Source organism: Chrysochloris asiatica, unplaced genomic scaffold (assembly GCF_000296735.1).
Source record: "Chrysochloris asiatica unplaced genomic scaffold, ChrAsi1.0 scaffold00104, whole genome shotgun sequence".
Taxonomy (NCBI): Eukaryota; Metazoa; Chordata; class Mammalia; order Afrosoricida; family Chrysochloridae; genus Chrysochloris; species Chrysochloris asiatica.
Window position 1 is genome coordinate 8,771,455 of NW_006408622.1, and position 26,241 is coordinate 8,797,695.

The 26,241-nt window shown below is 42.1% G+C and overlaps 1 protein-coding gene across 1 annotated transcript in view; it reads left to right on the top strand.

Annotated features, from left to right (window-relative positions):
• PDCD2L (programmed cell death 2-like) overlaps positions 1-19,284 on the top strand; it is a 20,624-nt gene extending 1,340 nt beyond the window's left edge. The window contains 4 exon segments of the mRNA XM_006867319.1: positions 822-1,192; positions 3,506-3,616; positions 12,491-12,639; positions 19,154-19,284. Coding sequence (XP_006867381.1) covers positions 822-1,192; positions 3,506-3,616; positions 12,491-12,639; positions 19,154-19,284 — 762 coding nt within the window.
• The last annotated feature ends 6,957 nt before the right edge of the window (positions 19,285-26,241 follow it).

A 26,241-nucleotide genomic window follows, 5' to 3' on the forward strand; every position in this document is an offset into this window, starting at 1 on the left:
AGTTCTAAGACTAAAAAGATGAAGATAGTCCTGTCTGCTTTCACCAGGGGGCTTCGAAAAGTTCGTGCAAATTATCTTTTAATTCCCCCCCCTTTTTTTTTTAATGAACTTTGTAAAGCTTCCTCATGTTTGTCAGGATTCAATTGCAGAAAATAGAAAAACACTTCTTTTAAAAGAAATTTAATACAAAGAGTTAGATTCTTTTTTTTTTTTTTTAACTAAATACTGGATAGGCTGGAGGCGACTCCAGCTGTGACCTCTAGAACCGCAGCCTACAGCTGGCCTTTCAAGGAGCTGTTCTGCTACCTCTCCTGTAGTCAGGGAGCTGTGGTGTGGTGTGTGGTGTAGTGGCAGCTGCCCTTGATAGGACTATTATCTGTACCTACAAACTGGCTGCCTTTTGTTTCCTGGCCTCTCTTTCTAAATCACTGTGTCCCAAGTTTAAGTCTCTCCAGAGGACCTGATTGGCATGCTCTTGATCACAGCTGGAATTCTGGCTGCTAAAGAGTCTGGGAAATGTAGTTCTTTCTTTTCAGCCTGTGCTGCACATGAATTATACCAGGAACTTGGAATAAATGGTTCGAAAAACCACATATGACTACACCTTCCCCACTGCCCCTGAAAAGGAAAGACAAGTATTTAAGTCACTTCTGGATAGGCTTTTGAATAGATTGGGTCCAGGATGGTGTACCAGAGGAGTAGGGGTTGATGGTATGAAGCCTTCCTCAGGAAGGTGAAGCAAGCATTGAATGACTGAAGCTAAGGGAGTAAATGAGATTATTCAAGTATGCTTAGATCTCGTCCATTGGATTTTCTCCCAGAAACAGGAACATAGCCTTGTAACTGAGGACTGGTGTGAAGGTGCTGATGACTGGGGGAGTGACAGTGAACAGACGCCTTTACCACAGGCTACTTTGGACTTTGGAAATGATTCAAACAGTGCCAAACCCACAGACTGGTCAGCTCAGCTCCAGAATCTCAGCCTGCAGGATGCTGGGCTAGGTGCTGCTCATCACGGACCTCCTGGGGAAGAACTGCCCTTGCCTACGGTGCCACAGTTCCTGCCCTACTACATCTGTGTTGTGGACGAGGAGGATTATGGGAACTTTGTCAATCTAGATCATGCCCACAGCCTCCTGAGGGAGTATCAGCAGAGAGAAGGCGTTGACATGGAACAGCTGCTTTCCCAAAGGTGAGAACATGCCACTGCTATTGAGTTGCCTTGGGCAGGGAGCTACCATAGTTGGGTTTTACTCCAGTACCTGGAGGGACTTTTTCAGGCTGGACTGAGTGAGCAGGACCTTTCTGTTTCACTCTTGGATGTGGAAGGAAATAGAGACAGGGAGGATCTCCTTATGAGTGATCCTTGAGTGAGCTTAAAGCCTTTTCCTCTATTTATAGTGCCCGCAAGGAAATGAACAAGTCACAGAAGTCAGAGATGCCAAATATTGATAGAAGATAGGTTCACTATTTCCCTAACTTCCTTTATTTTCTTATTTAAAAAATATATATATCTTTATAACAGAAATAGGTGAGTTAGAAAAATGCCACTCCTAGCTGTGTCTTGAGACTTGGTCCAGGACCTGACAGTCTAGGTAGGCTTAAGGCCAGACTCCCATTGACTCTCCCAGAACCTTAGTTTTCACATAGAAGCGATAATAATATTTTGTATATTGGTGTGGCGCTATTTTGGATAAGCACTGGACTGTTAAGAAGCTGCACTTCAGAAACCCTATACAGAGTCATTATGAGTTGGAATCAACTTGACAGCCGTAAACAACAAAAATAGACCTCATCAGGTGGTTTGAAGAGTCAAAAGTGAATAGCCCTTGAAAGCCTCTCTACACTAAATGTTAGTAAGCATGATTATTTTTGGTATTATAATAGCCCCCAACTTCCAACAGGGTTCTGCTTCCATAACAGTGTTTGAAGCTGGTTCTGACAAGTCAAATGTATCGTCATCATTTTTTAGTTTTCATTATTATTGCATTTTATTTTCAGTGTCTTTATAAATCCAATCTTTACTTGTCTTTGGGGATTGAGAACATATAAACTTATTGCTTGTTGTTCAACTCATAGTGACCCTGCTGCATAGGGTTTCCGAGGAGTGGCTGGTGGGTTTGAACCACCAACCCTGTGGTTAGCAGCCCAGTGCTTATCCTACTGTGCCTTACCGGGACTCCGTATATAAGCTTGGGGGTGGTGTGCCATGAAGTCAGTTCCGACTCATAGTAACCCTGCATATGGTTTCCAAGGCTGTAGATCTTTATGGGAGCAGAAAGCCTCATCTTTCTCCCATGGAACAGCTGGTAGTTTTCAACTGCTGACCTTGAGGTTCTCAGCCCGACTTGTAACCACTATGCTACCAGAGTTCTTTATATGTAAGCTTAAATGTATCTTAATACATACATGCATAAAAAATACACATCATAAAAACTTGCTCTGATGGTGAAGTTGGTGTTTTGTCCGTTCATTATTAACTCTACTTGTTGAAGGTCTGGATCATCTGAATAATTTGTGGTGAGGATGCTGTTTTCAGTCAGAAAATTAGTGAGACTTGTCCTTTTCTTCTTCTCTCCATAAATCTCATGGTAGCATCGTGCAGCTCCCGACTCTGCCTGTTGGCTGCAGCCAAGTGGTCAGTGTTTGGGCCCATGTTTTCAAGCAACTGAAGTCCCAATTTAGTTTAGAAAACTTAATCTATACGGCAGTGTTTTTGAATAGTAAATCATAAAAGTGAACGTCTGAGAATGATGACACCAGCAGATGGCACACTACAACCTTGTACATAGTACATGTTGTTAAGTGCCGTTGAGTCAGTTAGGACTTAAAAGCAAACCCTGTGTAGGGCTTCCAAGGAGCTGCTGGTGAGCTTGAACCACTGACCTTGCAGTTCAAACAGCTTTGCAGTCTGGCGCATTAATCCACAGCGCCACACCAGGACTCCCCTAGTACATATTATCTATGATAAAATGGGGTTTGGGGGTTGGGAGACAAGTGCAGTTTGTCATAACTGGAATACATCATAAGTCAGGGATGCTATCTGTAATAGCATTTGGAGAGATTACCTGGTTCTTTACAAGAATTGTTTCATTTGCAAGCCTTGTAAGAATAACATTAACAGATAGTGTATGAAGGTGTGCTAGTAATTAAAAATATAAAGGGGCTTCAGAAAGTTCATGGAAAAATGGAATGAAAAGATAATGGATTTTTGCCATGAACTTTTTGAAGCCCTCTTGTATAACGGAGAGAGAAAAAAACATTTTGCCTAATAGACAGTTATCCCCGAGTTGAAAAGGACTTCAGGCAGGGATTGGGAGAAGGGGGGCTTGGGGACTGCTGTTTTCCGAGATTAACTGTTAAATTGTTTTGATGTTTAAATTGTGTGTCTTTGTTTGATGATTTCTCTTTTGGTTTCTTTTGAAGAAAACTATCTTGGTTACTCTTTTAAGTACAGTCTGATTCTCAGGATATAAGCACTCAAAAGGTTTTCTTCTTCTCTTAGTCTTTCTAGTGATGGTGATGAAAAATATGAAAAGACCATGATTAAAAATGGAGATAAGATGTTTTACAAGTTTATGAAGAGGATTGCAGCTTGTCAGGAACAAATCTTGAGGTAAATGAGACACACTTTATTCTTTCTGATTATAAAAGGAACATGCTTGAGTTTAGAAAACACTAAGTGAGGAAAGCAAGTATGATGAGAAAACCAAAATCCACAATATTCTCACAACCAAGAGAAAACCACTGCTAAGAACTTAGATATTAGCTTCACATATTTTTTATGCATTTACATGCATATAGGTAAGGAGTACAGTGGCTCTGTATGATAAGCACTGGACTTCGAACCACAAGGTCTGCGGTTTGAGCCCACCAGCAGCTCCACTGGAGAAAGATGAGTCTTTCTGCTCCTGCAAAGATACACAGCCTTAATGACTACCAGGGGAGCAGGCTTGCAGGGGACACCCTTTGGTTGGTTGATGATGCAAGGAGGGGATTGTAACCATGGCAATGAAACGATATAAGATAGGATGAATGTAAAGCTAACGTTCTCCCATGTAAACTATCACATAATTCACAATAAAACATTAAGATATACAGCCTCGGGAACCCTATACAAAGTTGCTTTGAGTTAGAATTGACTCAACAGCATTTAACAACAATATATGTAGGTATATGTATTTTTAAAGAATTTAATCGAGTATTTATAATTGTTCTTTTCACTTAGTATTCATTATAAATACTGAGGATTTTCTTGCATTCACATGTCTTTGAATTTTTTTTTCTTTTGTACTGTGTTTAAATTTTAAATCATAACTAGGTAGTAAATTCTTGTGGTTCAGAATGTAAAATATATACATATGTGTATGTGCATTCATGTAAATATAATTTCTTTAAAAATATTTAACACTCTTGTCTGGAAGTGGTCTATTTTTTTCCATTGTCCAGGTTTCCATAGGAGAAATTTCTGCTTTTTTGTGTTTTTCTTTCAGTTATGATCCTTTGTGTTTTATTTACATTTTTGTTGCACATGGGACACGTTAACATTGTGATAATCTAGGATTCAGGCTTGTCTTGTTTCAAGAATTCTGTTTTCTTGGGCCTACTGCTAATCTCTTCTATTACCTCATAGGAGGTAGAAAGCACCTCCTTTGTAGACATTCTGGCACTGCTTCAGATCTAAACTGGCCCAGTCAACCCTCCGAAAACATAAATCACGCTTACCGTTGTTTTCATTTGAATCTTCACTCTAGTGCCTAACACAATAGGATAATCACTGGACTGCTAACCACGTTGTTTGGCAGTTTAAGCCCACTAGCGCTGGCACTAAGATCTAGAGCCACATGACCCATCCAGCAGCCAGAGCATCAGGGAAGAGCCTGCTTAGGGCCACGCGTGAGGAGAGCAAAAAAGCACACCCCACTCGTCTTAAGGAGCGCTGGTAGCGTAGTGGTTATGAATCGGGCTGCGAACCTTAAGGTCAGTGGTTCGAAACTACCAGCCGCTCCACGGGAGAAAGATGAGGCTTTCTACTCCCGTCAAGATTTACAGCCTCGGAAACCCTGTACAGGGTCGCTATGGGTCGGAACCGACTTGATGGCACTTAACAACAACAACAACAACAGCGCTTCCACAGGAGAAACACAAGGTTTTCTGCTCTATACATAATGATTTATAGCCTCCAAAACCCTCTACAGCGTCCCTGAGTCAGACTGACTTCACAGCACTTAATAGCAGCAGTGTTCCACTAGAGGGCACTCTGTCTCCTTGGTTCTTTCACCACCAAATTAGTCGTTCTGTTTTAGGATTTCACTCTGGTACTTTTGAGTTCTAGTTTATCTCCACGAGTTTTAGTTGTTTTGCAGAATGTTAATTTTTGAAGTGCTTACTCTGGCTGGTTTTCCCTAAGGTGGCTGACTTCAGTTGTGTGTGAGGATCGCTCCATCCTAGGCATTTTGCTCTAGCCTCTTCCAGGTGAATGCAGTCCTGGGGCTGGATCCCTTCCCTTTGCTTTGTAGGCTTGGGGCATAACCTTCTTGACTTGCACATGTGAAGGACTTCACGGGCTGCAGGTGCGAGTGTAGAACTTTGCTTTCACAAGATAAGGGTGGTGGTGGTGATGTGCCATAGAGTCTGTTCTGACTTATAGCGACCCTGCGTACGGTTGCTGAGACCGTAAAATCTTTACAGGAGCAGAAAGCCTCATCTTTCTCCTGTGGAACCACTGGTAGTTTCAAACTGCTGACCTTGAGGTCAGCAGCCCGACTCATAACCACTACGCTACCAGCGCTCCTTAAGACGAGTAGGGCGTGCTTTTTTGCTCTCCTCACGGGTGGCCTTAAGCAGGCTCTTCCCTGGTGCTCTGGCTGCTGGATGGGTCATGTGGCTCTAGATCTTAGTGCCAGCCTGCCTCGGATCTTGGTGAGATTTGATAGCACTCACAGCATCTTGGCTTACCTGTGCCGCTTCCCAAGTGTATGGTTTGTGAATTCTCATAGGGTGGTTTCTGGCCATCCTTGGTGTTTTATAATGACAAGTCCACTAATACTCTGAGTCCTATAATATTCCAGCCTGGCAGGGGTGAGATAGATACCTTAGAGGCCGTAAGGCAAAAGCTAAACTGGGGTAGGCACACAGTAGCTGGTTTTCACTAGCTCTCACCTCGGTTTTGTTCTGACCATTTCACTACATTAATACAAAAACTCTGGGGCAGAAGACAAGGCAAAGGGGATGTGTTTCCAGGTGACCCACTCTGGCAAAATCAGAAAAGTAAGTACTATTAACTAAATTCTGTGGTGAAGAAAGTATTGTAAAGATAAACTCAGAGCAGGTGAGTCTTAAAAGGAGCTCGAGGTCACGCGAATGGCAAGAAGCAGAGCTCTCCAATTGGCTGGTTTTATGCACTGAGTGGGAGGGACCTGGATTTCCTTTACAAATCAGAGAATCGACCCACCCCTACCTCTTTAAATAGTGGTAGGCCACTTGTCCTGTGACAATGGCAAACAAAAAAAGAGGGGAAGTAAGTACTGCCCCACACTGTCACCAGTGGCGTGGGTGCCTCAGACAAGTGGGCAGGCAAGAAGGACCTGTCCAGTCCTCACACATCAGTGGTCTTGCCAGGTCTGGGAGCTGCCCAACTGGCCAGACTTAGCAGCAGCAGCAGTAGCCTGGGGCTTGCACGTGGAGCCCAAACCAGCTTCCCAGGATAAAGCTGAGGCTGTCCCCTCACGGTGACTGGAGTGCATGTTTACACCTGCGCTTTTTCGGCACATGTATCTTCAATCCAACCAGGCCATTTTTTATGCCGAGTAACAGTGGAACATGAGGTCGGTAGTTCACACCCACCAGCTGCTGCTTGGAAACCCTATACAGGGTCGCTATGAGTCATAACCAACTGGACAGCATTTAACAACAGAAGTCACCAAGTGGCTACTGCATTACACCATCCCAGCAACTGGCTGCTGTCTCTTCCATACCATTTTCTACACCAGACCTGCTTGGCACCACAGGGAGCTGCCTCCCAGCCCCCCACATCCAAACCCCTTGCACAGTGACATACCAACCAACTCCAGCCAGAGAAGTTACAGCCAACCTTGTCGATTCTCACAGGCAGGACCTCAAGTCGGTTGGTATGGTTGGTGATAGTAAGCCATTTCCTAGGCAGGGGAAGAAACAATGCTCCTCACAGCTGCTTGAGCCTGTGTAGATGGCACTCCCATGAGCCAGTGGGCTATGCAGGGCCGTTCAGGTTGGTTTCCCTGTTCATGCCCAATTCTGGTACTTAGGACCCATGCTGAAACCCAGGGGCCAGAAGCTCCCCTCCTTAAAAGAAGGGGGCAGGCCCAACCCAGATGCCCAGGAAGGGGCTGCCCTACCTAGGCTTTTTGTCTTTTCCCTTTTTGTTGTTGGTCTTATGCTGGGTTTGTTTACAAACGATATATTTTATTTAACCCACTGTTAAAAATGAAAAACTCCAAAAAAAAATTTAGTGTGATTTAGTACAGGTTTGAATCTTGTGTCTTATGATGTGGGATATAATGGGACGGGTTGTTGGGCAGAAAGCATGCGTGTGATGATGTAGTGATATAGAAATCAGGAGTTAACCTCTTCTAAGCAAAAATTGTTGGTATAAATTGGAATTAGCCATGTTAGTTTCTTAGTGTGGTTCACTAGAGGAGAGAAACCAGTGAGACATATATGTGATCGCAAGGTAAATAACAGGGTTATAAAATCATAGAAAACCTGTGTTAAACAAAAATATCAGAATGTGACGCTATTGTTCCTCGACATATCCTTTATTTATGTTCATACACTTCTAAATACAGTGTTTTCCATCTCTAAACCTTACCCAAAGTATCCTTCACTCATTGATTTATATCTCATCAAAATGGCAGTTTTGGCATCCTCAAAAGACTCAAATTGTATTCCCTTTTCATTGTTGGAGTTTTGAGAACAGAAGGAATTCTGAAGGGGAAAAACCGGGGCTATTGATGGATGGGGTAAGGTTTCCCAACAAAATTTTCATGGGCAGGCCCTTGATACCATTGAGGAAGGGGCAGGTGCATTGTTGTGATGGGGAAAAGCACCTGGGCACAACTTTCCTGGCCCTTTTCTCACCAATGCAATTTTCCATTTTCTTTTTATAATTGACTCCCATGATTGTCCTGTGCCCTTCCAGACAATCTGTCAAGATTATATCAAAGAACAGTTGCCATAACCTTCTGAGCTGAAAATTTTGCCTTGAGTTTAATTGGCTCAGCAGATTCCATTGGAAGGCACTTTTTTTTTGAAGGCACCCTAATGAGACTAACACAAGTGTTAAATTACTGAAAGAACTTGTCTGCAGCCATCCATTGACCCCAGAGACATATTTAAATATTTTTTGTTTGGAATAAACTATATATGAACTGGAACCCAAGTAGCAATACTTTTTGACTTAATATAGCTAGATATAGAGATCGATCAATTGTTTTACTTCAAGGAAATGCATCACATAATTGTGGGGGCTGGCAGGTCCCACATCTAAGGTCAGGTGCCAGGAATTGGAATGTCAGGTGACGAGAAGATTGCAGGGTCAAGATAGAGTGAGTGGACAAGGTGGCAGAGTAGGCAGATGCACTGAGCAAAACTCTGTTCAAACACTTGGAAGACCTAGTAAAACAGATATGGATGGTGGCTCTGGTGTCCTAGCCTCTGAAACTCAGACTTTCAGAACCACCACCTGCAATCTCTGCTTGTTTGAAAATTACCTAAGAATGAGTAATGCGAACAATGGGTGGTCCAGAACACTTAATTGCACTCAGGAGGAACCTGATAGATCAAAACAGAACAAGAGGCTACTGACTGGTTTTAAATCAGGAAAGGTGTGCGCCAGGGTTGTATCCTTTCACTATTCTTACTCAATCTGTATGCTGAGCACAATCCAACCAGCTGGGATATATGAAGAAGAACGTGGTGCCACGATTGGAAGAAGATACACAAGGACCTGTGATCTGCAGATGATACAACCTTGCTTGCTGGAAGTAAATACAGAAGACTTAAATTAATTATTGATGAAGATCAAAGACTATCCTTCAGTATGGATTGCACCTCAGTGTGAAGAAAACAAAAATCTTCATCACTGGACCAATAAATAACATCATGATAAATGGAGAAAAGATTGACGGCAAAGATTTCATTTTGCTTGGATCCACTGTCAACGGTTATGGAAGCAGCAGTCAAGAAATCAAAGGACGTATTTGCCTAATGCAAAAAAAAAAAAAAAGAAATCAAAGGACGTGTTGTATTAAGCAAAGATGTCAGTTTGAGGACTAAGGTACGCCTGACCCAAGCCATGGTATTTTCAATAGTCTCACATGCATGCGAAAGCTGGACAAGGGTACCAACAATTGTGAGGATGGCATAGGATCTGGCAGGGCATTGTTTCATTCAGTTGTCCTTAGGGTTTCTATGAATTGGAAACTACTTGATTTGAGTATATCTGCTGCCAAGGACTTCCTTAAAGTGTTTTAAAAAGAAAAAAGCAAACATCACTTTAAGAACTGAGATGCTCTTCTGCTCCCGTAAAGATTTACAGCCTCAGAAACCCTGTGTAGGGTTGCTATGAGTCGGAACCACAGCAATATGCATGTGGGTGCCTGGTGTGGTGCTGTGGGTTAATGTGCTGGACAGCAATGTCAGTTTGAACCACAGGGTCGGCAGTTCAAGCTCACCAGGAGCTCCTTGGAAACCCTATACAGGGTCACTATGGTTTGGAACCAACTCAGTGGCACTTAACAACAGCAACAACAATATGCATATGGAGTCCTGGTGTGGTGATGTGAGTTGGACTGGACTGGACTACAAAGTTGATTTGAACCTCAAGGTTGGTGGTTCAAGCTCACTAGCTGCTCCTTGGAAACCCTCTACAGGGTCCATATGGGTCAGAATCGACTTGACTGCACTTAACAGTAACAGCAATATGCATGTAGAGTCCTGGTGCAGTGCTGCAGGATACTGCACTGCATGCAAGGCCAATTTGAGCTGCAAGTTTGGCAGTTAATACTATACAGAGTCACTATGAGTGAGGACCAACTTGACAGGACTTAACAACAATGTGCATATAGGAGTCCTTGTGTGGCGCTGTAGGAAAAGCACTGGATAGCAAGGCCATTTGAACTGCAAAGTCGGTGGTTCAAACTCACCAGTTGCTACTTAGAACTGACTCAGTGGCACTTAACAACAACAAAAAATATGCCTGTGGGAGTCCTGGTGTGGTGCCATAGGATAAGCACTGGACCACATGGTTAGCAGTTCAAACCCACCAGTCACTCCTCAGAACTGACTCAATGGCACTTAACAACAGCAATAAGAAAAAACAAAGAGGAATTGATACATGTGAACTATGGTGTAGACTATGACGACCAAATATTGCATGTTCTGCCAGAAGAGTGACTTACTTGCAAGAAGTACAGCCAGAAAGCTCCTTTGAAGCGAGAATGGTGTGCCTTCATCCCACGTACTTTAGACGTAGCTTGTCTTTTCACCTTTTTAGGGAAGTCTTTTGATAAACAAAAGTATTGGATTTTCTGCATACATGCTTTGCTTGGTTCAGTATTTACATGGTTTTTTCACATCCTTTTGCTTTCAATCTGCTTATGATTTTAGATATGACATATTTCTTAAGGAGTTTATGGACTTGGGTATTTTGTTTATTATACTTGTTTTTTTTAATTCAGATTAATATTTTATGCTTGTTTTTAAAAACTTATTTTCAGTAAATTTAGTATTGTTAGTTCCCGATTTTATCTCCTGTGTGGGATAAAGCACTGGACTACAAGGTCGGTTTGAATCACAAGGTCGGCAGTTCAAACACACCAGCTGCTCCGTGGAAACTATACAGGGTCACTATGAGTCGGAACTGACTTAATGGCACTTCACAACAACAGATTGTCAGTTTTACAGTCAGCAGATCATACATGCTTCGTTTCATGTCATTGGTTGCAATCCCCTCCTCCTCCCTGTGGTTTCCGTCTCCATTCTTCTCTCCCAATCCTTCTGAACTTTGTCCTTGAGTAAGTGCTGCCCCTCTGATAGCAAATGGTTGGCTGTTTTAGGGTGCATGTACCTCACTAGTGTTGTTCCCCCCTAGATATTGCTTGGCTGACAATTGATCCATGGAGTGAGTTCAGTTCCAGAGCCAAAGGGTTACCAAGAGGGCCGTAGCCTCAAGTTTCCACCAGTCTCTTTTTCACCAGTATACCCCTTTCTTTTACCATTTTGAGTTTTGTCCCCTATTTTCTCTCACTCCAGGACTTTGTAATGTCTTCTCTTTCACAGGAGTTGGTAGGAGTTGCCAGGCACCATCTAGTTGTTCTGGTCTCAGTGTCGTAGAGACTGATGTTAATGTAGTGCACTAATCCATTGGACTCAGTGTTTCCGTCTTCAATTTTCATCACTCGTCTTCAATTTTCATCACTCGTTCCTCCAAACAGGGTTATCTCCAGCTTTGATCTTTTACCTAAACCTCGTTCTAATGCCTTTTTTTTTTTTAATGGCAGTTTAAGTGAAAGTTTAAAGAGGAAATTAAATTCTCAATTCTAGGATTTACGTACATTTTCTCTGGGGCCATTGGTTGCAGTCCTTTCTTCTCCCTTTCTCACTGGGCTCCTCATTTCCATTTGTCCTTCTCTCCTGTCGCTTCCTGCCTTCTGAGCTTAGCTTCTGGGCAGATATTCTTGTTTTGATCTCGTATCATTGATGGTATTGAGCAATACTTTCTTCCATGGTGAGATTATTCACTTTGTATTGCCTTTTTAATCTTTGCTTTAGTGATTATAATGTACATCTTCGACTTCAGGTATTTCAAATAATATTTTGCCACTTGATGTACAACAAAATAAGTTTATTTACCCATTCCTTTGTCCTTTGTGTTTTTGTTTTCATATATTTCGCTTCTGTGTATGCTGTAAACCCCATGTTACTAGTTTTGCTTGAAATGTTGTTGTTAAGTGCTGTTGAGTCGGTTCCGACTCATAGTGACCCTGTATAGGGTTTTTGAGGAGCGGCTGGTAAGCTTGAACTGCCAACCTTGCAATTCAAACCGACCTTGCAGTCCAGCGCATTAACCCACAACACCACACCAGGACTCCTTTTACTTAAAATAATTAATAGTTTTTAAGGAACCATGCTCCCTTTGGAAGGCTGATGGGTGAAGGTTTATAGCAGTTTAATTTGCATTTGAGCTGAATCTGGGCTTCCTTGCCATTGTAGTTAGCTTCAATTCAACATTGCCTTTAGTTCTTTCATTGGGACTTTGAATCAAGCATTGACAAGACTGTGTATATCTTTCTGCGTTTAACAGTTTTGCTGCTAGTTTTGGGTTCCCACAAAACTTTCTTTGCTCTCTCGTTTTGTTCATTGCAAGAAAGTAAGTTTGAAAAGCATGGCCCTGGATAGTGGGATGTGACTGGTGTGGCTGATTCAGCGGGCCTTTGTTTCCTTGCCCTAGGTATTCCTGGAGCGGAGAACCACTCTTTTTGTCCTGCCCTACTCCAGACGTCAGCGAGCTGCCAGCCTGCCCCCACTGTGGAGGCCAACGGATATTTGAATTTCAACTTATGCCAGCACTGGTCAGCATGCTCAGAAGTCCTCATTTAGGTAACTAGCTCTTAATTAGAGTTTGTGGATTTCTGGCAGCATTTGAGAATTATTTTTAAATGGTGAAAATTATATTACTTTATTTTTTGCTTGTAACTTATCTTCTTACTAGATAGTATATCTTCAAATGATACATGCTTTATAGAAATTTTGGAAAATTCAAATTACTTTAAGAAAACTCATAATCCAACCAAATCTAGCACAAACACTGCTACCACTTTGATTTAGAGCCAAGTTGCTTTCTTTGACATTGTTTTTTTTCATGGCTGTATTGTGTAATAAAAATTTAGGCATTTTACTTATTTTTTTAAAGTAGCCTTTAAAATTATTGTAATTAGTGTATTTATCGTCATTGTGTTGTCTTTATCTCATTTTTAAATTTTTTTTACAATATCAAAGAATTATTTATTTAGGACTTTAATTAGCAATCTTGAAAACGAATATTCACTTCAGAATTTAGAGGCAAAACCATGAGCTGAAAAATCATTGTTTTTCTCCAACTTGTCAGGCTAGAGCAGAATTTAAACGCAGCTAGACAGACAGCTCTGTACAGCCTTGTTGAGTCAACGTTGTCTGGAAACTGGCTTCATGAGTCTAAGATCTAGTTCAAGGGCATTCATGGCTTCCTCAAGTCTCAGTATCCTTTGCTCTTGTTGCTGGTGGTGGCACTCAGCCAGAGTCTGGAGCACCATTTAGCCCTTAACTTGTACAAGTAAGATCCATAGACCACAACCTCAGTAAAGTTCGAGGAGACCAAAACCTTCGGTTTGAGCGTAGTCTTGCTCACTTGTCAAGGTACAGGCTTCAAGATCCATGTAGACCAGCAGCTCTGTAGGGACCTGAAGGACCTTGGGATCTTCCAAGTCTTCAGGAGATTTCACCACTGGTGGGATAGTTTCCATTCCGGATGCACTCCCATCTTGAGTTCCACCGTGTTGTCTTTATTTTTATAATTTCTTTGGAAACCTTTTATTGTAACTTGAGTGAAGGTTTATAGAGCAGATCATCAGTTTTATATCATAGCCAACAAATCACGCACTGTGTTTCATCTGAATGATTACAATCTCCTTCCTCGGTGTTACAACAGATCTCCCACTTCCTCCCTGTGGTTCCTATATCCATTCCACCCGCCTTCCCAATCCCTCTGAACCGTGTCCCCAGGGAAATGCTGCCTTTTTTGACTTAGAATATTTGACCATTCCATGGTGAGCATCTCTTACTAGTGTTATCCTCTATAGTTACCTGTCGCTTGGTTAAAGATTGAGCCACAAGGTGTGTTCATTCCAGACCTGAAGGGTGACTGAAGGACATAGTGTCAGGCTCCTCCAGTCTCTTTCTGACCAGTGAGCCTAGTCTTCATTTTTATAAACTTTTAAGAAAAACCTTTTATAATAAAAGCAATGCATGTTTGTGATGAAAGATTCAAACAGTACATAAATGTATGTTGTAAGCTATAATTCAGTAACAAATCATTCACCATTAAGTCAATTCCAACTCAGGGTGACCCTGTAGCATATCTCACAGTAGAACTGTGTTCCCTAGTTTCCTTTTAATTGCAACTTTTAAATTCTGATTTGGGCGAAAGTTTGCAGAGCAAATTGGTTTTCCAGTCAACACATCATCCACATTTTATTTCATGACACTGATTGTAATCCTCACCATGTAATAGCACCCTCCCCACTTCTTCCCTGTGCTTTCACCCTCCAGTGGCTGGAACTACAGAGATGTTCTCATGGCTAGGCTGTATGGTCATTCTTGCTGTCCCATGTCTGGTGAATGGGAAAGAGCAAACCCTTCCTGCCTCTACACACAACACAACAAAACAACCAACAATGCAAAGAGCAAATCATTAAGAGGAGAAAAAGAACGTAATAGTGATAAAGACAAAAGAAGGACAGGGAAATGGAGCTATAGAAGAGAAAACAGTAGAGGAAATAAAAGCAAGAAATTCAAAAACACAGAAAAACCAAGGAGAGGGAAGATGAAAAGAGAGAGTAGAGAATAGCAAAGAAAGATCAAAAGGGGGGAAAAAGAAAAAGAAATGAGAAACAAGGAAAAATAAAAGCTGAGCTAGAAAGGATGAACTTCAAGAGAATGAAAAGAGAAGAAGGTTGGGAAAGAATAAACAAACAAAAACAAAGAAACAACAAAAAAGCTAAAAAAACAAAAACCGGTGCAGCTCTTGTACCTGGAGGAGGAGAAAATTCTGGTGGGCTCCTACAAGCCAAGGAGCTTATGGGGGGGAAGCGGTGCCAGCAGAGTCCCTGGCCCCAGATGGAGTCCTATTTACATTGATATTATCTATAGTAATAGATAGCACCCCGGGGGCAAGGTGCCTAGTCAGATGCTCCTCTGGTGGCTCTGTGGGCTCTATAGGTCTGGAGCAGATCCCACCTGAATCCAGGCATCAAAGCAGCATAGACAGCACCTACCTCACCCTGGTGTGGCTCACAGTCACCCAGCTGGGAACTCCCAGAGAGCAGGGTCCAGGCTGGGGTGGCAGAGAGTGGGAGCTGACCAATCTCTGGTTATCAGGGGAGCGTGGGGGAAAGAAGGACTCATCCTTCCCTGTTGTTTGTGTGAATCTGCTCTGCCAGGCCTCCTTCTGTTACTAAGCTGCTCACAAAAGTTCAAGATGGATACTGGGAGAGAGGGTAGACCCATATTAACATGGGTGACAGGGCGGACAATATGTAACAAGAGGGAGGTTAGCAGAGGAAATACGAAGGTAGTAGTGGGAGACGAGACGTGGTGAGGAACGCAGTCATTAAAGTGAATTGAAGTAAATGCTGTTAACTGTTGCTAGGGGAAGGGATTGCAACTGTAATGAAGCAGAGTATGCGATTTGTTGAATGTAAAACTGATAATCTGCTCTGTAAACCTTCACTCAAGTCACAATAAAAAGTTTAAAAAAAAAAAAGATAGTGACTCTGCTCATCACCCTAGAAGTGTCCTCAGTCAAGCCTCTCTGCGAGTGTATTGTGATGTCCCTTCCAACCTGAAGTCACAGATTTGCTTATTGTCATAGGTTCATAGACTTTTTTCTGTCCTTTGAGGAAAAGTTTTGCATTATTAAGTAATCTTTTTCTGTAGATATTTGTAAATTCTTTTTACCAGGTTGAAGAAATTTGTCTGTTCCTAGGTTTAACATGTTTTTGAATAGCCATATGTATACATATTATTTTAAAGCAATGATTAACAGTCCAGTTGTATGATTTGTTGTTAGGTGCCTTCAAGTTGCTTCTGACCCATAGCACTCCTATGCACAACAGAAGGAGCCGTTTCTCAGCCCTGCCCTGGCCTGGCCTCACAATCACTGTTACGGTTGAGCCCATTGTTTGTGCAGCTCTTGTCAGTTTGTTTCATTGAGGGTCTTCCCCTTTTTCACTGACCCTCCATTTTAGCACACATGATGTCCTTCTCCATGGACTGGTCCTTTATGACAAGTGCAAAGTAAAAGACACGAAATCTTGCCATCATTACTTCCAAGAAACAACCTGGCCATACTTCTTCCTAGACAGATTGATTGTTCTTCTAGCAGTCCATAATACTTTCAGTATTCTCTCCGAACACCATAGTTCAGACGCATTGATTCTTCTCCAGTTTTCCTTATTCATTTTTCAGCTTTCACATGCTTATGAGGCAATTGAAAACCTCCATGGCTCTCCTTAGACCTTAGTGACAGCTTTGCTCTTAGGTCTTTCGCAGCTTTGTGTAATGCAGTTTATTGTTTGATTTCTTAACTGCTTCTGTGTGTGTGAATTGTGGAGCAAAGTAAAATGAAGTCTTTGATAACGTCAGTCTTCCTTTTTTGTTGTTGATAATTGCTGTCAAGTCGGTTCTGACTCATATCGACCCTGTATATGGTTTCCAAGGAGTAACTGATGGGCTTGAACTGCCGGCTGTGTGGTTCACAGTCCAGTCCTTATGCTACAGCCACACCAGGATCCTGTCTTCATTTATTATGACATTATATGTTGATAGACTTGTGACGATTTTCGTTTTCTTTACATTTGAGTTACAATCCATAACTAAAGTTTTTGATTTTCATCAATAAGTTCTTCAAGCCCTCTTCACTTCCAGCAGGCAAGGTTGTGTCCTCTGCATATCAGATGTGTCTTCCTCAAATCCTTATGCCATGTTCTCTTCTTCATGTAAATCCAGTTTTCCTGAGCATTTGCTCAGCATACAGATTGAATAAGTATGGTGAAAAGATACAACCCAGATGTACACCTTTCCTGATTTTAAGGCATTTACTAGCCCTTTGTTCTGTTCAAGTGACTGCCTGTTGGTCCGTGTACAGGTTTCTCAGCACAATTCAGTGTTCTGGAATTCCTGTTCTTCTCAGTGCTATCCATAATGTGTTATATGATCCATAGAGTCTAATCCTTTGCATAGTCAATAAAGCAAAAGTAATCATCTTTCTGGTATTCTCTGTTTTCAGCCAAGATCCATCTGACATCAGTCAACAGTGATTTCCCTCTGTCCATGTCCTCTCCTCTTGTAAATCTAAAAACAGGAAATGCAACTTTTCTACAAGAGCGGGATGTTTATCAGTAACTTTGAATACCTGAAGATTTGGTATCAAAACCAGTTGTCCAGTTATTAACTCCTGTTTCCTGTGTTCTGATTTCAGCTGGACTTCTTGATCTCTTGCTGTCACTCTTTCTCTCCATCCATTGATAAATTTCTATAAAGTCCTAGGATTCATTTTATGTTGTTTCCCTGAATCCTTTCAGGGTCGTGAGTTCTGTCGTATGATGCTTTTTTGAAACTTTGTGAATTGAGTGAAGGTTTACAGAGCGCATCATCAGTTTTATATCAAACAAATCACACACTTTATTTCATCTCAGTGATTACATTCACCTCCATGTAACAAGTTATCCCTTTTCTTCCCTGTGCTTCCTAGTTCCATTCCACTCTCCATCCTAGACCCTCTGAACCTTATCCTGGGCCTTGAGGGTGAGTCCCATTTCCGACCTGGGGGGTGGCCAAGGGGCATAGGGTCAGGTTCCTTCAGCCTCCTTCTGACCAGTAGGCCCAGTCTGTTTTACCTGTTTAGGTTTTGTTCCACATTGTCTCTCACTCTTATCTGGAACCTTCTTATCCCTTTCAGAGCAGTTGGTAGTGGTAGCAAGGCACGATCCTGTTCTTCTGGTGTCAGAGTCCTGAAGACTGATATTCATGGGTTCCATTAATGCACATGTATCTTCAGTTTTCATTTCTTATTTCTGCACATGGGGAGACCAATAGTTGCAACTTAGCCACTCATGAACTTTTAAGATCACAGTGTGTGACGTATGTTAACATGAGTTTTCAGGGTCAGCGTGGACCATTGGAGTAAAGAAGACTCCCTGAGACTTTTGCTTATTAGCAGGGTATTTTATCCTGCTACTTGTGATTAAATCTGCCTTTTGTCATCAGTGTTCACTTACTACAGGAGAGACTGTGACTGTGTTGTATAGTGAATTACTTAAGTGAGTCTTCTGGTCATTGTCCTCCCTTTTGTGATGTATATTATAAATCCTAACCTTGTGGTTGTGACCCCATTTGGGAGTGAGTTGTCTGTTGTTATGTTAATGAGGCAGCTTTAGGAATGGGAGGATGTATCTTATTTCAGAGGATGTGACAAGTTTAGTTTCTTTGAGGATGTGATCTGCATACTATATACAGGAATGCTGTGGCAAATTTTTTTAATCTTCCTTTGGATTCTACACCTGGCTTGTCTTCATTTGACCTTTGGTTCTTGGGACTTGAATATAGCAGTCTTATCATTTGACCCAACTCACCAACTTCCACAGATGTTGACTTGCCAATTTGAATTTGTCAGCCTCTGCAGCCACTAGTGTCAGGAGACATCCCTAGACTGACATCAGGACTTGCCAACCTCTACAACTTCATGAGCTATTTCCCTGATATTTCATGAGTTTTGTGAGACATTGCATACAAAGACTGGAGGAATCCTACTGAGGGCAGGAGGAGGAGTTAGCATTAGAGATGTCAGAGAGATACAGTGGTTTGGGGAAATTGCACATTTGGGACATCTTTAACTTCTGTCTCATAGGAGCCAGCTTTGTACTGATTCTTCTGAAAGAAATTACTCATGCAGTCAACACTGCTTTTAGGTTATCCAGTTGTCTTTCTGTCATGTAAAATGAAATCATTCTGTAGTAGTAACATATTACTTGTCATTACACAATCTTTCTCCACCCCTTCTATTATCTTTTAATCATTCATTCTCTATTTTATTATGAGCTTTTAAGTTGTGCCTGTCTCTTTTCTGAACATTTTACAAGTATTGGCTTATTTAATCCCCATTCACAACAATCTTAAGATAAATAATATTATCACAGAAAGGTAAAAGGAACTTGTTTAATGTGGTAGAGCTGATATTTGAATGTACGCAGTCTTGCTTTAGACTCTATGCATTATCCAGTAAGCAAACTTTCAAATATTGTGTGTATCTCATAATACTTTCTCTTCACTGGAATCCTTACTGTGTTGTATTTTCCAGGTCTTTCTGTGGAATTTGGAACAATTATAATTTACACATGTGAGAAAAGTTGCTGGCCTCAAAATCATCAGACTCCCATGGAAGAATTTTGTATTATACAAGATGACCCAGATGAATTATTATTCAAGTAGAGTATTTTGTTTCATTTGTGTAGATTAAAACAAGTATTGATGACCAAATTTGGTGTGTTTACCTCATTTCAAGTCATAAGTTATTAACTCTTATTCTTTTCATATGTAGCCCATTTTTGGCACCTGTGCTTGCACTAGAGCCTGGAGGTGGAACCTCCTGACTCTGGGTCGGCTCATCTGCTCTCCAAGGTCAGTGCTCTGTCCCTACCTGTAGAGGCAGGGCAGGTGGTTCCTCTCCAGCCCAGAGGGCAGCTGTATCCTCACGGGCTACCTCCTGGGCATCTGGGAGCAAGGGAGAGCAGCTGAAGAGCAGCTTCCTATTACCCTTGCCGCCTCTGCACACTGCTGCCATCTCTGGATATTGACAGGTCAAATCACATGATCTGTTCCTGATGCCTGAGGCACCAGCCCTGTGACATTGCCTGTGTAGACCTGCCCGCCCAATGTTCACCTGCCCTGGGTTCCTCCACCTTACCTGCTCCCACAACTTTCTGTGAAGCCTCACAGAAACCCACTGCCATGGATTTGTGTCTGCCTCACAGCAACCCTGTAGGACAGAGCAGAACTGCCCCAGACGCTTTCTAAGGCTGTAAATTGTTACAGAAATAGACTACCACGCCATTTCCCTACAGAGCAGCCAATTGGCTCGAACTATTGACTTTTCAGTTACCAACCAAGTACTTAACCACAGTACCACCAGGGCTCCTAACATCACAGAAGGGTGACCCTTACTCTCTTCTGGACATTGTCCCATCGTCCAGCTGTCCGCTCTTCCAGTCTGCCCGTTCTCCAGTTAGATTTTCATTTCCAACCCCTTCTTTATGCTGCTGCTTGAAAACTCAACCAACACTTACTGCCATTGCATGGATCCCAACTCAATACTAACTCTATAGGATTTCTGAGGCTGTACACCTTTACAGGAGCAGAAAGCCTCATCTTTCTCCCACAGTACGGCTGGTGGGTTTGAACTGCAGACTTTGCCATTAGCAGTCCAATGCTTATCCTACAGTAGTGCTACATGGCACTCTATAAACACTCCTACCTGCTTCTTCATCTGTAAATGAGGAAAATTTGGGGGTTACCATAAACAATTTGTTACTATAAGTAACACCTTGTAGTTAAGTGGCATGGAGTCGGTTCTGACTCATAGTGACCCTGTATAGGGTTTCCCAGGAGAGGCTGGTGAGTTTGAACTTCCAACCTTGTGGTTCAGACCGATCTTACGGTCTAGTGCTTATCCTACAGCGCCACACCAGGACTCCCAAGTACCACCTTGGTCCCAAATTATGGGTTGGAGCTTTCTTCAGAGTAGTGTGTGACTACAGAAGACCCCACCTGATCCTGCCTCTCTACCTCAGGTGGCTGTGTGTGTAGAATTGGAAACGTGAAGGTGCTGGCGGGTGAGGCTTTAGGCGTGTTGAGGTTTGCAGAGCCAAAGCTGAGCATAGTCCTGCAGGGAGGTTTTGATTCCTCCTTTCTCTGCCAAGCCAGAGGCGTGATGGCTGCTACTGTCACTTGTACTATGGGCAGGGACTACCTCTGACTGCCAGGCCACCTAGCAAAAAAATAACAAAACCCAGCCTATTCAGATTTAAATGGCCAGGGAGTGTGCCCCTGGCCTCCATGAGAGGATGGGGAAGACCTCAAACCCAAAAAAAGAGAAAGAAACAACAAAAACAAAGGAAAGCAAAGGGCTTCAGGGTTAGGCACCAAAACCAAACTTAGGGAAAGGAAAAGAAGGCAAGAAGCCAATAAAGCTGTCTCTCTTACTCAGTGTGGAGGAAGCATCTGGTGGGGACGTCTGTTAGGTTTAGCTCGGGTTCAGGGGTGCTAGTAGTAGGGAGGGAGGTAGCAGCTTACCAGGCAGGGCTGCCTCCCCGTTCCCCTGTTTACGTGATCTGACCTCGCTCTAGCCTTTCCTGCATTCATCAGGGCAGCAGCCTGCATGTAGAGGTGGTGAACTGATCAGTGGATGAGGGAGCGGGAAAAGGAGGACCAGTGGAAATAAACACAGGGAGGAAGCAGGATGAATGATGTTTCATTGAGGAGGTTGCAGTTGAGGTGAAATGAAGTCCATGGTTGAAAGTATCAAAAGAGAGCATTTCCAATCTTTTCCTTTTGTATTCAAATTTTTTTCTTTGAGGAGCATGAGCATCTGAAAGATACAGAACAAGAAATAAGAATTATCCACATTCCATTCCCCAGCACAATTAGCATGACTTTCCTTCCTGTCTTATATATATATATTTTTTTTTTTTTACAAAACTAAGCCTACTGTATCAATAGATTTTGTATTGTTTTCATTTAACATCTGAGCATTTCTCCCATCAAAAAATGCTTTTTTCCACAAAATAATTTTGGATTGCTTGTAAAGAATTTTTCTAAAACAGGCACAAAGATTGTTTTTGAAACTCCTTACTGTGAATGGAGTGAAGTGTGTAGAGAGCAGATTGTCAGTTTTGCATGCAACACATCCTACAGTTCATCTTGACTGCAGTCCGTCAGTGTAACATCACTTACCCACTTCGCCCTGTCTTCTTCATTTCCATTCCTCCTCCCTCCCCAGCCTTCTGAAGTTTATACTTATGGAAATGCTGCCTTTTTGATCCCTAATGGTTGACCATTCTATGGTGCAAGTACCTCACTAGTGTGGTTGCCCCCTATATACCTGTCTATTGCTTGGCTGAAAATTGAGCCACTATGGTGAGTTCAGTACCAAATCTGAAGGGTGACCAAGGGCCATAGACTTGAGGTTCCACCAGTCTCTAACCGGTGAGCCTGCTCTGGTTTTTAAAGTTTTGTTCCATATCTTTTCCCACACTCTCCAGGACCATCTAATGTGATCCCTTTCAGAGTGGTTGGTAGTATTAGCTGGACACCATTTCATTCTGGTCTCAGGGTCACAGAGACAGTTGTTCACATGGTCCATTAGTCCATTGGATGAATTGTTTCCAAGCATCTTCCATTTTCATCACTCTTAACTTTATTTCAGACACAGAGAGACCAATAGTTGCACCTTAGATGGTAGCTTATGAGCTTTTAAGATCCTAGTCGCTATTCACCAAAGGAGGTTGTACATTATCTTTGTGGACTATGTTAGGCCTAAAAACGCTATACAATTTTGGGCCATTTATATTTTATTCAATTTGTGTTCTTGTGATTAATAACCCTAGGATTAGCAATCCACCATTCATCAAAAATACCATTTCAAGATCTATCTTGAAGTACAATGCTGTCTGTGATAGGATAATATCCATAAGCCTACAAAGGAAGACCAGTTAGTACCATTAGTATGCAAATTTTGCACCAATCACTAAAGCCAGTGATGAAATTGAAGAATTGTACCAACTTCTTCAGTATGAAATTGATTAAACATGCAATCAAGCTGTATTGATAATTACTGGTGATTGGAATGCAAAGAGGAAGAATCAGTAGTTAGAAAACAGGACCTTAGTAATACACATCACATAATAGAATTTTGCTTTGCAGTCAGCCAGGTGGCATCATTGATAGCGTCAAGTGTGACAGCAGTAGTAAGATCGGTCCAGGATCGGACATTGGTTCGTTCTGTTGTGCATGGGGTCGCTATGAGTGGGTTCCGACTCGATGGCACGTGACAACAACAACAACAACAATAGAATTTTACAAGACCAATGACTTCATCACTACAAATACCTTTTCCAAATAACATAAGAAACAATTAAGTGGTGGCCAGGAGCCAAGCTTGCAGAATGTGCCCTTTGGTTGTTTAAATTATTATATATTCCTGAGTGTTTTTGTGTACATCACCCCCCCCAAAGAAAAAAGAGGGAAAAGAAGCAAATACTGTAGAATGATGATGCACAGAGGGGATTGTAATCATTGCAGTGAAATGATGGTGTAAAACTGAAGTTCTCCCATGTAAACTACCACTCAATTCACAATAAAAATAAAAATAAACAATAAAAAAAGACAATTATGCCCATGGATTTCACCAGTTGGAATACTTAGAAATCAAATTGACTACATCTGTGGAAAGAGAGGGTAGAAAAGCTCAGTATCATCAGCCAAAACAAAGCCAGGGGCAAACTGAGGAACAGAAATTGCTCCTATGCAAGTTCAGGCTGAAGCTGAAGAAAATTTAAACAAGTCCACGAGAGCCAATATATGACCTTGAACTTACCTCACCTGAATTTAGAGATCATCTCAGGAATAGATGTGATGCATTACACACTAATGACCAAAAACCAGAAAAGTTGTGGGATAACATCAACATCATACAGGAAGAAAGTAAGAAAAGAACAAAATGGATGTCAGAAGAGACTGTGATACTTGCTTTTCAGTATAAAGATGCTAAAGCAAATGAAAGAAGATAAAGAGCTAAACAGAAGATTTCAAAGGGCAGCTCAAGAAGACAAAGTCAAATATTATACTGAAATGTGCAAAGGTCTGTAGTTAGAAAACTGTAGGAAGAACATGGTCAGCATGTCTCAAGCTGAAAGAACTGAGGAAAACATTCAAGCCTCGACTTGAAATACTTAAAGATTCTCTCAGAAGGAATCCACCGAGTCACTGTACCAAAAAGAAATGGTCGATGTTCAACCATTTCAAGAGGTAACATATGATCAAGAGCCAATGGTACTGAAGGACAAAGCCCAAGGTGCATTGAAGGCATTGGCAAAGAACCAGGCTCCAGAATTGATGGGATACAAATTGAGATCTTTCACAAAGTGATGCAGCACTGGAGGCACTCATCTATCTATGCTAAGAAGTTTGGAAGACAGTTAACCTAGCCAACTGCTTGGAAGAGACCCATTCCAAAAAAAGGTGATCCAATAGAATGTGGAAAACATCAGACAATATCATATGCAAGTAAAAATTTCCTAAAGATAATGAAAAAAAAACAACTGTTACAGTACATGGACAGAGAACTGCTATAGATTCAAGTTGGATTCATAGAAGGATGTGGAATAAAGGATATCATTGATGATGTCAGATGGATTTTTGTTGAAATCAGAAAATACCAGGAAGATGTTTGCCTGTGGTGTACTGACTATGCAAAAGCTTTTGACTGTATGGATCATAACAAGTTATGGAAAACATTGCAGAGAATGAGTGTACCAGAGCACTTAATTGTGTTCATGTGGTAGCTGGAGGACAAGGGGACACCGAATGGTTTAAAATTTTAGGAAAGGTGTGTTCCAGGATTGCATTCTTTCACTACATTTATTCAACCTGTATGCTGAGTAGATAATCCGAGAAAAACTGGATTATATGAAGAAGAATGTGGCATCAGGATTAGAGAAAGACTCATTAACAATCTGCGATATGCAGATGATAACAATCTTGCTTGCTGAAAGTTGTTAGAAGTCATTTTGCTTGGATCCACCATCAATACGCACCATCAAAATGACATACTACATTAAGCAAATCTGCTGCATAAGACCTCTTTAATGTGCTCAAGAACAGATGTTAGTTTGGGGACTGACTGACGTGTGCCTGACCCAAGTCATGTTATTTTCAGTAGCCTCATATATATGTGAAAATTGGACAATGAATAAGGAAGACTATAGAAGAATTGATGCATTTGAGTTATGGTGTTGGAGAAGACTATTATAGGTACCATGGACTGCCAGAAAAACAAATCTGTGTTGTAAGAAGTGCAGCCAGAATGCTCCTTAGAAGCCAAGATGGCCAGACTTTGTCACTCATACTTTGGACATATTATCAGGAGGGACCAGTCCCAGGACAAGGACAAAATGCTTGATAAACTGGAGGGACAGTGAAAAAGGAGACCCCAAATGAGATGGACCCACTTAACAACAACAATTAACCATATTGTCCTTTTTCTTTCTGGGAGCCTGTTCACCTCTTTGCCTGTATTTTTTGTTTGGGTGATGTTTGTTTTTTAATTGGTACAATCTCTTTATATATTGTTGTTGTTGTTGTTAGGTGCCGTCGAGTCTGTACCGACCCATAGCAACCTTATGTACAGCAGAACAAAACACTGCCCGATCCTGGGCCATCCTCACTACTGTTGCCACGCTTGAGTCCATCGATGCTGCTAATTGGCCAATCCATTTCGTTAGGGTTCTTCCTCTTTTTCTTACCAAGCATGATATCCTTCTCCAGTGACTGGTCCCTCCTGACAATATGTCTGAAGTACGAGAGACGAAGAAGTTTGGCCATCTTGACCTCCAAGGAGCACTCTGGCTGCACTGTACATTTGTTTTCGCACCATAGCGCTCTTAATGTAGTATGGCTGCTAATCTCAGGTCAGCAGTTCGAACCCAATCCAACCGCTTTAGAGAGAACGCTGAGGCTATGTACTCCTTAAATAAGGTTTTGTTGTTCAGTGCCATGGAGTTGACTGGGGGATTTGGACCGCTGATTTCATGGTTCAAACTGACCTTGCAGTCCAATGCTTATTCTATAGAGTCACAATAGAAGATTGACAGCCTCGGAAACCCCACGAAGCCGTTTTATCCTGTTTTGTCGGCTTGATAGGAGTCCTGGTATAGCACTGTGGCCTAATGGCTGGACTGCAAAGACCTTTGAACCATAAGGTCGGTAGTTCAAGTTCATCAACTGCTCCTTGGAAACCCTATACAGGTTGCTATGGGTTGGAAACGACTCGACAGCACTAAACAACAACAACAAAAATCGGCTTGCTATGCGTCTGAACCCACTTATGGCCGCGGGTGGTTTGGTTTTCTAATCTGTAAGGAAGTCTGAGCTGGGAGTTCAAATCTCGGTCAAAAAGGCCACCCTTAAGCATCTCAGCCTGATAGCGGGTCTGTGCTTGTCAGGAAAAAAGTACGACCAGGCTTAAGTTCAGCCGGATGGCTGAGTAGTCTTAGACACACAGTTAGGCCTTGGGTCCACGTAACAACGACCAGTGACCCAGCAGGCCTCCCGCTCGGCGCCGGCCGGTGGTCACTGTGCGCAGAAGCGGAAGCTGCACCGCCCCTCCCCCAC